At 33.6% G+C, this 12,973-nt stretch overlaps 1 protein-coding gene across 1 annotated transcript in view; it reads left to right on the top strand.

Moving 5' to 3' along the window:
* The window catches only part of VPS13B (vacuolar protein sorting 13 homolog B), an 803,413-nt gene that overhangs the window by 66,577 nt on the left and 723,863 nt on the right, over positions 1-12,973 (top strand). The window contains exons 7-12 of the mRNA XM_082674491.1: positions 300-474; positions 6,659-6,927; positions 10,545-10,640; positions 11,116-11,238; positions 11,714-11,851; positions 12,792-12,879. Coding sequence (XP_082530617.1) covers positions 300-474; positions 6,659-6,927; positions 10,545-10,640; positions 11,116-11,238; positions 11,714-11,851; positions 12,792-12,879 — 889 coding nt within the window. The remainder of the gene's footprint in view (positions 1-299; positions 475-6,658; positions 6,928-10,544; positions 10,641-11,115; positions 11,239-11,713; positions 11,852-12,791; positions 12,880-12,973) is intronic.

Here is a 12,973-nt window from a genome sequence, read left to right as displayed (position 1 = left end):
TTTTGGGAAAAGTTATCTGGAAATCCAGTGTGACTGTATCTTCTCATTATCATTTCTATTTCCACTTATATAGTTTAGATTAATATAGTTTCTATCTAAAGTGTATTGATCATCATAGAAAAATCTGTTTAAATACCTAAGATTTTAAGCTATTATTTTGGCTTAAATATTAGAAATGTTGGGACATTACTGTTTCTCCTCTGGTTTCCATTTTAAGACTTAACATTTCTCTACTTATGCTAAATGGTACTCCCTTTGAATATGCTTTTGTTGATGTTTTTGTTTTTTTCAAAATACAGATTCATACCTTAGTAGAGAGTTTGAAACTTTCTATCACTGATCAGCAATTGCCTATGTTTATCCGTATAATGCAACTTGGGATTGCTCTTTACTATGGAGAAATAGGAAATTTTAAAGATGGAGAAACAGAAGAGTCTGCCTGTCACAATAAAGATATGTTAGGAAACATTACAGGTAAATATAACAAAAACTTTTATTTTATAACTATTGTTTTTACAAAGTGTTTTCACTATTGTGAAACTTCGAAAACTACAACATTAGATTATGTTTTGCAGTGTTCTAATATGATGGGGTGATTTTTTTTTTTTTTTTTTTTTTTTGTGGTACGCGGGCCTCTCACTGTTGTGGCCTCTCTTGTTGCGGAGCACAGGCTCCGGACGTGCAGGCTCAGCGACCATGGCTTATGGGCCCAGCCGCTCCGCGGCATGTGGGATCCTCCTGGACCGGGACACGAACCTGTGTTCCCTGCATCGGCACGCGGACTCTTAACCACTGCGCCACCAGGGAAGCCCCATGATGGGGTGATTTTATTTTGCTTGTTTGACACTAATTTTTTTCTTTCCTACATTTTGCATACTAGTCTGACTTTCTATTTTCTACATGTTTAAAAGAACTTGAATATTTCTAATAGGTATAAGTGTTTGGAATATACATTACATAAAAGTTAAGGCAGTCCAACCTCAAGATTTCCTAGTAAATTATAGTACAGTTGACCCTGAACAGCATGGATTTGAACTGCGCAAGGTCCACTTGTAGACAAATTTTTTTCAGTAAATACATACTACAGTACTACATGATACATGGTTGGTTGAATCCTCAGATGCAGAAATGTGAATATGATGGAGGGTTGACTGTAAAGTTATATCTGGATTTTCAACTTGCACCTCTAACTGCCTTGTTGTTCAAGGAACAACTATATTGATAATTTTTCTGCAGAGTCTCAGCAAGAGTTATTATAACTAATTAACTTATTTATACTTAATTATTATATGTAATTATAATTGACTATAATTATACCTAATTATATGCTTCATTGAAGGATACCTACTTAATTAATTGGAGCATTACTTAAAGAAGTATATACTTCATTGAAAGATACTTAGTGGGTTAATTTCAGTTATTCAATTCATTATACTTTTACTAAAGCCTACTGTGTGTAAGACATTATTGCTGGGAATGTGGTAGAATGTAGAGATAAAGAAATGTGGGAAAATAGAGACAAATTCTCTTCCCTTAAAATCTTAATATACAGTGGAGTGGACAGACGTGAACAGTTAGTTAAGCATGATGTATGGTAGAATGATAAGATGTTTGTTTAATAAAAGTATGAGTGATCTGAAGTAGAAAAATGGTGCACGGGATGATTGGCTTTGACTTGTGTTGGGTCTGAGACTCAGGAAAAATTTGGAGAAGATGATGATTAACTTCCATAGTTTGAGCCTTTAGAAAAGGGCATTTAAAACTTAGGAACAAATAATCTTATTTAAAAAAGGGCAAAAGACCTGAATAAACATGTATCCAGAAAAGATATACAGGTGTCCAACAAGCACATGAAAATATGCTCAATGTCATTATTCATGAGGGGTAATGCAAATCAAAACCACAGTGAGATACTGCTTTACAGTCACTAAGCGGTGTAGTTATAATAAAAAAGACACATAATAAGTGTTGGCAAGGATTTGGGAAAATTGGAACCCTTATGTATAGCTGGTGGGAATGGAAAACAATCTGGTTTGTCAAAAAGTTGAACATAGAGTTACCATATGAGCCTAGGTAGGGTTCTATTCCTAGGGTTATATGACAGAGTTGATAACATATGTCTAACATAAAAACTTGTATGTGAATGTTCATGGCAGCATTATTCTTAATAACCAAAAAGTTTAATAACCTAAATGTCCATCAGCTGATGAGTAGATAAACAGTTGTGGTGTATCTGTACACTGGAATATTATTCAACCATACAAAAAATGAAATACTGATACATGCTAAACTTTGAAAACATTAAGTGAAAGCAGCCAGTCAAAAAGGAACATGTTGTATGATTTCATTGATATGATATGTCCATGATAGCCAGTTCTGTAGAAGCAGAAAGGAGATTAGTAACCTGGGCTTGTGGGGAGGAGGGAATGGAGAGTGACTGCTAATGTGTAGAGGTTTTCTTTTTGGAGTTTCATGTTTCTTAGAACATGAAAATATTCTAAAATTAGATAGTGATGATGGTTGTACAACTTTGTGACTACACTAAAAACCACTGAATGGTATACTTTTAAAGACCAGATTTTATGGTATTTAAATTATAGCTTAATAAAAATTTTTTATCACCTTAAAAAAAGCTTAGGGAACATTAATAAGCATATGTAGATATAAAACATTTTATTTCATTTCACACTAGGCAGCGAATTCTTGTTAGACATTGTTCCTGTCCTAGCGATTCATTACCTAACACCTAGAACAAAACCTAGCATATAGAAACTGTTCAATTCATTTTTTTCACCATGCTATTATGATAAATTTCAAATATATAGAAAGGTTGAAGGAATATTATACAGTGGACACCCACATACTCATCATCTAGATTCTACAATTAATATTTTGTCACATTTGCTGTATCATATATCTGTTCATCTAACACCATTTTCTCTCCATCAATTCAACCAGTTTCTGATGCCTTTCGAGGCAAGTTATGGACATCAGTATACCGCACCCCTAGACTTCAGCAGCATATCATTAACTAGAGTTTATATTTATTGATGGTTCTTTTTCTTTTTTTGAAGATTAAATTCACAAGGTGAAATGCATAAATCTTAAGTATACTATTTAAGAAGTTTTGAGAAATGAGTATGCCAGTGTGATGCAAAACACCCATCAAGATATGGGTCATTAACATCTCACCAGGTTATCTCATGCCTCTTTCCAGTCATCCCTTGCTCCAGCTGCCTGCCCACCCCCACTCCACTCAAGAAAACCCTGTTCTGAATCTTTAAAAAATCGTGGATCAGTTTTTGCTGTTTCTGGAATTTCGTATAAATAGAATCATATAGTATGAATTCTCTTGTGAAAGGATTCTTTCATTAAGCATAATATTGTTTTTTACTTTTAATTTTAAAAAACTTTTTATTAAGACAATTTTTAGAGCAGTTTCAGATTTGCAGCAAAATTGAAGGATAGGTACAGAGATTTCCCATATACCCCTGATCTCATACGTGCATAGCCTCCCCCATTATCAGCATCCCCTCCAGAGCGATACATTTGTCACAATTGAGGAACCTACATCATTATCACCCAGAGTCTATAGTTTAGTTAAAGTTCATTCTTGCTGTTGTACATTCTATGGGTTTGGACAAATGTATCCATCATTATGGTATCATACAGAGTATTTTCACTGCCCTAAAAGCGTTGTATTTTGGGGATTCATCTGTGTTGTTGTATATATCAGTATTTCTTTCCTTTTTATTGCTAGGTACATTGTATGACTATACCATATGAATATAACATAGTTTATTTAGCCATTCCCCTGTTGATGGATGCTTGAACTATTTCCAGTTTTGGTTATTATAAATAAAGATGCCCTGGACATTCTTCTGGAAGTCTCTTATAGACATGTGCTATTCCTTCTCTTGGGTAAATGCCTAAGAATGGAATTTGTTAAGTTATATATATATATATATATATATATATATATATATATTTTTTTTTTTTTTTTTTTTTTAAGAAACTACCAGATTGTTTTCTCAAAGTGGTTGTGCCATTTTACATTCCTATCAACAATGTATGAGAGTTCCAATTGCTTCACATACTTGCCAACATTTGTTGTCAGTCCTTTTTACTTTTAGCTATTCGGATGGATATGTTTTGATAGCTCATTGTGGTTTTAATTTGCACTTCCCTGATCAGTTATTTTGAACTTTTTTCATGTGATTATTGACAGTTAATATATCTGCCTTTGTGAAGTTTATGGTAAGTATTTGCCTATTTTTAAACCATTTTTGGGTTTTATTACTGATTGGTGGTTCTTTTTTTTTCTTAATTTTTTTTAATTTGGAGTATAGTTGATTTACAATGTTGTGTTAGTTTCTGCTATACAGTACATACACATGGTTCTTTATATATTCTGAATTCAAGTCTTTTGTCATATACATGTCAGATGCACTTGGGGAGTATTTTTTGCTGGTCTGAGTTGCCTAATTCATTTTTAAATATGTGTCTCTTGAGCAGAGTTTTAAATTTTGATCAAATGTATTTTTCAAAATTTTCCTTTGTAACTATTCCTTTCTGTGATCTAAGAAGGTGAGTAGGTGTTTGTTTATTTGTTTGTTTGTTTATGTATGTTAAAAAGAGGGTTGCTTGCTTCCAAATGAGTCTGAATTCGTTTTTTCATCTGTCTAAAGCAGAGATCCTTAACCTTTTATTGTGTGTGCTATGGACTCCTTTGACACTCTGGTGAAGCCAGTGAACCTTTTCTCGGAAAGTTTGAAGCGCCTTGATTTTAATATGCCATGGTGTCCTTCCCCAATTCTGTTTATGTCTTGGGGATGTTTTTGCCCCTTTCTAGTGGTTCTTTTCATGGCCTCAGTAGTTTCCTTACATGAAACTGATTAATACTTAGGTGAGGACTGGAGTGGGACCCTCTCCAGGTCTCAGGAGCTCTCACCCTGAACAGGTCTTTCTTGTTTGGTACTCTGCCCTGCAAACTCTAGCCACCTCAGTCTGCCTGGAGTCAATACTCTGTTTTCTCACCTAAGGATGTTAGGATATACCATTGCAAGGGCAAAGAGTATTTTAAGAATTCTGACCAGAGATCAAAGAGATGCTTTTTTCTGTTCCAGGTCACAATTCATTCTTTTTACAAGGAAGTAAGCAAAGATTTAGAACTTCAAAACCTTCTTTCATGAAAAATCCCTCTTAATTTTTAATTAATATTATGTATAAATTATAGTGACTGATTTCTTAGACTTCTCTTAGTGATGTTTCTTTCTTTTGTTTCAAAAGATCAAGCAGTGGGATACTCCTCCTGTTTATTGGTTTTGACAAGAGAGGTCCAGAGTCCATCTCTTTGGACCCAGCCTGGTCCTGGGTTGAGCTAACCTGACTTTTTGTTTTATAACCAAGATGATATTCACTGATGATGTCCAATTTGAGATCTTACAAGGGACAGTTAATAACAGGCTTTATTTATTCCCCAATAGAAACTTATATGATATTTAGGTTAATAGCAAGATATGAAGGTCAAGTAAAATGTTTTCTGGATTTGTAAGTTTTATAATTTATTTTGAAGTAAAATGGCTAAGATCTCTTGGTACTGTATTTTAGGTACTCTAGTTACTATTTATCAAGTCTTTTTTGTCCCAGATGAAAGAGGTCAATAGCCATGTGTCATGACCTAAACGTGTACGATGTTCCAAGAGTCTCCTGTCACGAGAATTAAAAAAGTTACAAAGTTTTTCTCACCAGAAAACCTGGAAGTGAATCTGAATGAGGATGATATTTAATGGAGTGTGTGTATTTATTGATTTATCATTGAAGAGTATGTATGTTTGAATCTGCTGGAGGGTGCTTATACCATGAATTTTTAAAAAAGTAATTTCTTCTGTAAATTCCATGATGATCTGCATCTCTTTTGTTTGTATTGTTAGAATAACATTAAGGGACCTTGATGGATTTTGTCTTACAAAGGTGGAATAAGTTACAGTGGTTGGAATTTAAATCCTTAGTCTGCCAATTTGTAACCACATAAAAGTTCTTTGCTATAATTTTTCATCTATAGAATAGGAAAGATGTTATTCACTAATAAGAAAGTCACTGTTTTTCTTAACTACATATGAGAATAGTTTCCTTATAAAATTTACTTTCATTCTTTGGGATAATTCTTTTCTTGGTGGGGGCACATTCTGCCTAGGAATACTTGCCATTCTCTTTCTCTGTTGGGTGCATCAGGAAATCAGGAACTTTTCTTGGATTTTTCTGATATTATGTTTCTGAGAAAAGTCAGTTTTTCAGCACCGTAGCCTTATTTTTGGAAGGTAGGTTATATGTTGTTGTTGTTGTTTAAATTAATGAGTGAAATCCTAAAGAATGAATTTATTCTTTGTATTTATCAAACACATTTAAAAGTATGTAATAAACTACTTCCCATATAACATTGTGGATTATGAAAGGAGATTTATACAGTACAATATATGGAAACTTGAAAATGGTAATGCTAAATTATTGGTTTCAAGTAATAATAACCAATGTATGACTTGTTCATACTTTATATATAGAAAGAATCATGTGGGAGAAACTTTTATATAATTTAAATTCCTAATTGTCCTCTTGCTTTAATTCCCTTTATTTAAAATGACTTTATTTTGATTGATAGGTGCTGAAGATGAAACACGAGTAGATATGCAGTATCCTGGTCAGTACAAAGGCCAAGAACTGTATTCACAGCAAGAGGATGAGCAGCCACAGGGATGGGTATCATGGGCCTGGTCATTTGTGCCTGCAATTGTGAGTTATGATGATGGTGAGGAAGAGTACCTTGGGAATGATCCTACATCAACCACACATCAACAAAAAGCACAGACTTTGAAGGATCCTATTGTTTCTATAGGATTTTACTGTACAAAGGCAACTGTGACTTTCAAAGTAGGTTTCTTTTTTTTTTTTTTTTGCTGTTTATCTCTCAACTTCAATGCTTAAATTTTGACTTCTAGTAAGAATGTGGCTTAGTTTATTTTACACTTAGTAGATGTGAGACAAGAGTCTAACAATCTTTACTTCATAAAATTATATGTCCCTTCATCTGAAATCTCTGAATTTTGCTCTTTTTGTCTTCTTAAGGCCTTCTCCACTTCCCTTTTTAATAGCTTCATGGAAAGTTTTTCTCTCCCTACGGAATCTTTCAGTTGGCATATAGAGATGCCTTAGTATTTCCATTAAAAAAGAAATGCACATAAAAAAAACTCCCATGACTTCATGTACCCCTCTAGCTACTGTTTCATCTCTGTGTTGTCTTTTCATTACAAAATTCCTTTAAAGCATTGTTTATATACATTTTCTCTCTTTCCTCACCTCTCTTTAAGATAGTTCAGTTTATTTTATTATCTAGATCTTGATCTAACGCTTTTTCAGCATTGTTTAAAATACTTTGAGTACTTCCTCCACTAACAAATGCATGTAAAATACATTCTCAAAAGAGATTATATAATAGGTATTTTCAGGTTAAACAGTAATAAGGTGAACATCCTTTTATTTTATTTTATTTAATTAATTTATTTATTTATGTTTTGGGATACGCTGGCCTCTCACTGCTGTGGCCTCTCCTGTTGCGGAGCACAGGCTCTGGACGCGCAGGCTCAGTGGCCATGGCTCACGGGCCCAGCCGCTCCGTGGCATGTGGGATCCTCCCGGACCAGGGCACGAACCTGTGTCCCCTGCATTGGCAGGCGGACTCTCAACCACTGCGCCACCAGGGAAGCCCATCATCCTTTTATTTTGAAAAGTATAATATGTTCTTCTTTGATCATATATTGTCTTCTCTGCCCCTCAGCTATAACTCATACTTAATTTTAGGTTCTTTCTTGACTTTTTATCATAGTATTATCACACATTTAATATTCCTGAACAGTACCTAATTCATTCAGCAAATACATATTAGTGCCATCTATGTACCAGGCATTGTTTTGTCTCTGGAGTTCACTGTGAACAGGTCAGATATAAATCCCTGCCTCTTAAAATGTAAATTGTTATTATAAACAAATAAGATATATAATATACCCGTTAATGATAAGGGTTATGTAGAAAAAAGAAAAGGAAAGAGGAATAGCGAATGCTTTCACTAAATGGGAAGGGAGTTTTGCAGTTTAAAAGAGGGTGATCAGGTTGCCAAGGGGAAGACGGGGGAGGGATGGATTGGGAGTTTGGGATTAGCAGATGCAAACTATTATATATAGGATGGATAAACAACAAGGTCTTACTGTACAGCACAGGAAACTATATTCAGTACCCTGTAGTAAACCATATGTATATATGTAATAAACAGTATGTGGGGTGTGTGTGTGTGTGTGTGTGTGTGTGTGTGTGTGTGTGTGTGTGTGTGTGTGTGTGTGTGTGTGTATATATATATAGTGGCTGTACCAATTCACATTCCCAACAGCAGTGCAAGAGTGTTCCCTTTTATCCACACCCTCTCCAGCATTTATCGTTTCTAGATTTTTTTTTGTTTTTTGTTTTTGCGGTACGCGGGCCTCTCACTGTTGTGGCCTCTCCCGTTGCGGAGCACAGGCTCCGGACGCACAGGCTCAGAGGCCATGGCTCACAGGCCCAGCCGCTCCGTGGCATGTGGGATCTTCCCGGACCAGGGCACGAACCCGTGTCCCCTGCATCGGCAGGTGGACTCTCAACCACTGCGCCACCAGGGAAGCCCTAAAGTACTATCTTTTCTGGTGACTTGTACATGTTTACTTTTAAATTTGAAATTATTCTGGTACATTTTTGTTAAATTCAGTGATGAGAAGAGTTGTAATTAAACCGAGTCCGTCAAAACAGGCATTTATATACAAAACTTTTATAGACTTTTGGGGTAGTATTTGTCATTAGTCAATGTATCTTTAAAAAAATTTGAAACATTTATGTCTCTCTAACGTTTCTCTAAGGGAAATATGTGGATATTTTGGAGGAAGACATTAGAATTATTGTTCAGCTTGGGTCTAAAGAATGTATGGAATTAATTTGTGGTTCATATTCTGGTCAGAAAATAAGGTCATGTTTCTGCATTAGCATTCTGAACAGTTGATATCAATCCAACAAAAATCATGCCAAATTAAATGTAGCATTTAAAAAATAATGTTGAAAATTGTTCTTGTAATGTTTGAGTCCTTTTAATCAATTAATTGCTTTTTTTCTACAGTAATTGTAGACAGCTGAGGGGTAATCAAGTTTAAAATATTCAATTTTACTTAAGCATTTTAGATTATAGAACTGTACTTTGAAATAACAACATTGTGTATACCATTTCTTGAAGCATCCAAGAAATAAAGGCTTGCATTATATAAAAACTCGTTGGTATAAAAAATGAGAATAATTAGTTGATTCCCAGTATAAAGAGGTTATCATGCTTAGAATTATAGCTTTTCAATTTAATAAGTTCTATATGACCTAAGTTAAATATTGGTTTTTATTTTTTAAATGTGATCTTTGACTTTGCATTTAAGTTTGAAGAGTATATTCATTTCACACGAATAAGGCTCACTGAATCATTAGCAAACATGAGCAGAATACTTTTTTTTTTTAAAGTAACATCTTTATTTTGGAATAGTTTTAGATTTACAGGAAAGTTGCAGAGATGGTACACAGAGTTCACATATACTCCTTACCCAGTTTTCCCTCTTATTAACATCTTACGCTATCACAGTTCTTTTGTCAAAACTAGGAAGTCAGCATTGGTGCATTATTATTAAATTCCAGACTTTAATTTCATAATGACCCTTTTCTGTAACATGATCCAAACTAGGATACCACATTGCATTTAGAAAAGGAGCTTTTAAAAATAATTCAAATTATCTAATTTTTGGATACGTAGAAATGATATGCTGTAAGTTTCAGGGGAGCAAGAGTATATATATATATATATATATATATATTTATATATATATATATATTTTTTTTTTTGTCAGCATCTATATCAGTACTTGTTATCTAGCAGGCACTCAGTGAGTATTTGCACGATTGAATGAGTCTGTGACACATACTGTGAGATTATGTACTTTGAAAGTAAAGCCCTTGAATCTGCCTCCCTCATAGAACTAAAAAAGTTTTGTTGAATCTCTGTGTTTCTTCACAGCTTTCTTTTTGATTACAAATAGGTAGAAATCTTATAAATGATTGAACTAAACCTGATTGAATATATTAGTGAATGTAAAATGAACTGATGTTAAAATATATGTACATTTTTGGCAGAATATATGAGTCATTTTATGACTAGGGGACTGTTATAGCTACATAGCTTTCACCATTTTAAGCAATATTATTAACAAAAAGGAGTATTTATATTCTCTATATGAACTTATTAGACTAGCATATTCAACCTTTATACCATGGATAATCTGTTACAGCTGTTTTTGTTGCACCTGTTTTCCTGCTTCATAATTTAATTTCCCGAATCTTAAAATTGGCCTTGTTTCTATCAATTCATCATAGTAATGACAGTTCATTGCCATTTAATACTAATTTGACTTACTTAATATTCTTATATTGTTTCATAGCTCACTGAAATGCAAGCTGAGAGTAGTTACTACAGCCCTCAAAAAGTAAAATCTAAAGAAGTATTGTGTTGGGAACAAGAAGGAACTACAGTTGAGGTAATCCCATCAACATTGAATATACTTTGAAAAATCTTTGTAATGGTCCTTAAGGTTAATATTTAATAAATACAGGTTTTTAAAATCATAAATAGTATATTTAAAAATGTATTTATAACTTTTTATTTCTGTTTTAGTGATCAGTAGTATTAATTGAAATAATTATTCTTTAACAAAGATTTTACCGTAATATGCAACATTAATTTATTCTTTCATTTTTTCATTTGACTTGTGTGTGCTCGTATGTACGTGTGGATTAATGTTCTTGAAGTGCCAGTCATTGAGGATACAAAGGTTTGAGGATACAGAGACAAGTAAGATGTTTCTTATTTTAATAGGATGTGTGATCTGAGGAGAATAAATATGGAAAGGTCATAATTCTACAGATGTTTCAACTAATTTAGAAATTCTGCAAGGAAAGCTTGTAAAATTTTTATTGAAATTCAGGTTCATAATGCTTCCTTTCCTCTTATAGGCCCTTATGATGGGAGAGCCTTTCTTTGATTGCCAGATTGGTTTTGTAGGTTGCAGAGCCATGTGCCTTAAAGGAATTATGGGTGTTAAAGATTTTGAAGAGAGTATGAATAGAAGTGAAACCGTAAGTCAAAATCTCCCCTTTCCTCCATTTTTTTTTTTTTTTTGGATAGAATGTAGGGATAATGAGGTGCTTATTGAAGTGTTTAACCATACCAAAAAATCTGTTAGACTACATATATCTTTGGCTTGAGAGGGGAACTTTACTATTTTCCCCTATAAGAAATTATAGAGCTCAGGGGAATTTAGAAAGTTGGTAGTACTTAACACCTGGACAGTAGTTCCAAGTACTTTCCAATTCATAAATGTTTCTTTCTTGTTTATGGCAGCTACTTGGAGTTCCTCTTTGGTTTGTTAAAATGTTCTTTGCCAAAATAGGCAGTGAAAATGGAGACAGCATGCCTTGTCTTTTTACAGGACCTCAAGTTGTAGTGTGATTTCTATTGACTACTGAATTGGTATTATAAAACCAGGGTTTTATTTTCTTTAACTGTCTAATGATTTTTTCTCCTGTTCAAAAATTTTGCATTTATTTTCAGGAAGCCTGTTTCTTCATTTGTGGTGAAAATTTGAATATGAAAGGTTTGACATACCTCACAAATTCATTGTTCGATTACCGAAGCCCAGAAAATAATGGTACTCGTGCAGAATTTATCTTGGATGCAGCTAATCATAAGGTCAGAGAATATATATTTGAGCCAAATTCTAGGTTGTGCTGGGGTGGACACTTTGTGTGAATACTTGTGATTGATGTTTCTTCTCCAGTAATATATTCTGAATGCTAGTTGTTTATTGAAACATCTAGCATATCTTTGTCCACCTTCTATATCTAGAGAGGTTTAAGGAGTGCACAAAGATCTCTACTTCTATATAGCATGCAGCCACAGTTAGTTTATCCATTCCCTACTGTTAAAATAGTCATGGAGGAAACATGTAGAATTATTTCTTTTTAATTTCAGTTACTTTTGAAGTGTGGGATTAATGAAAAGAAGTGAAGAATTTAACATTTTACTATATGTAGTGTTTGAATTTTTCATGTAAGATTATATTAATGTACTTTTTATGGAATAAATTTAAAAACTCAAAAAAAGTTCCTGAAGATTAGTATAATAGAATCAATGATTTACATTGATTCTACAGACTTACTTTTATAGTTGAAAGTAAAGAATTTAATTTTTACCTGCATAATTAACATACATTTAAAAATATTTTAGTATATTTTTAGTGTTTGAACTGTTTCACATAAGTGTACTGAAATATTAAGGATTAACTGTATTTGAGAGTATATATTAGACCGTTTTGTGATGGTGATAAAGGTCAACACCATACTGCCCTACTCTATTGTAGGTATTCATTAACCAGACATTATTGACAAAGTGGTCAAATTGTCTAGTAGAATTATAGATGTCCTTTTGTGTGGTCCATAGTAGAGGTAACACTACGTTTTTTAGAAGCCAATTCTTTGTGTAACCTCTGTTCTTCTTTCTGTTTTGGTAATCCTTTGAGTTGGTACACATTCTCCATAAGGATATGTGTCTAATTCTTGATCTTTCAGGTTTTAAACTCAAAAGTCTGTTCTATACAATGTATGTTCTGTTTGCTTTGCTTTGTTGGCAGGAGACATACACTGAGATAGCCGGAATGCAAAGGTTTGGGGCTTTTTACATGGATTACCTGTATACAATGGAGAACACCAGTGGCAAAGGTACTGGTTTCTTTCCTTTATATTTGCTTTTCCTTGAACAACAGAAACAAAGACTTCTTCAGAAACAATTGGTCCTTGACTGATTGTACTCTGT

The sequence above is a fragment of the Grampus griseus genome, assembly GCF_964374135.1.
Source record: "Grampus griseus genome assembly, chromosome: 17".
Taxonomy (NCBI): Eukaryota; Metazoa; Chordata; class Mammalia; order Artiodactyla; family Delphinidae; genus Grampus; species Grampus griseus.
The sequence above is the reverse complement of the archived record's forward strand: the minus strand, read 5'-3'. Positions and strand labels throughout refer to the sequence as shown.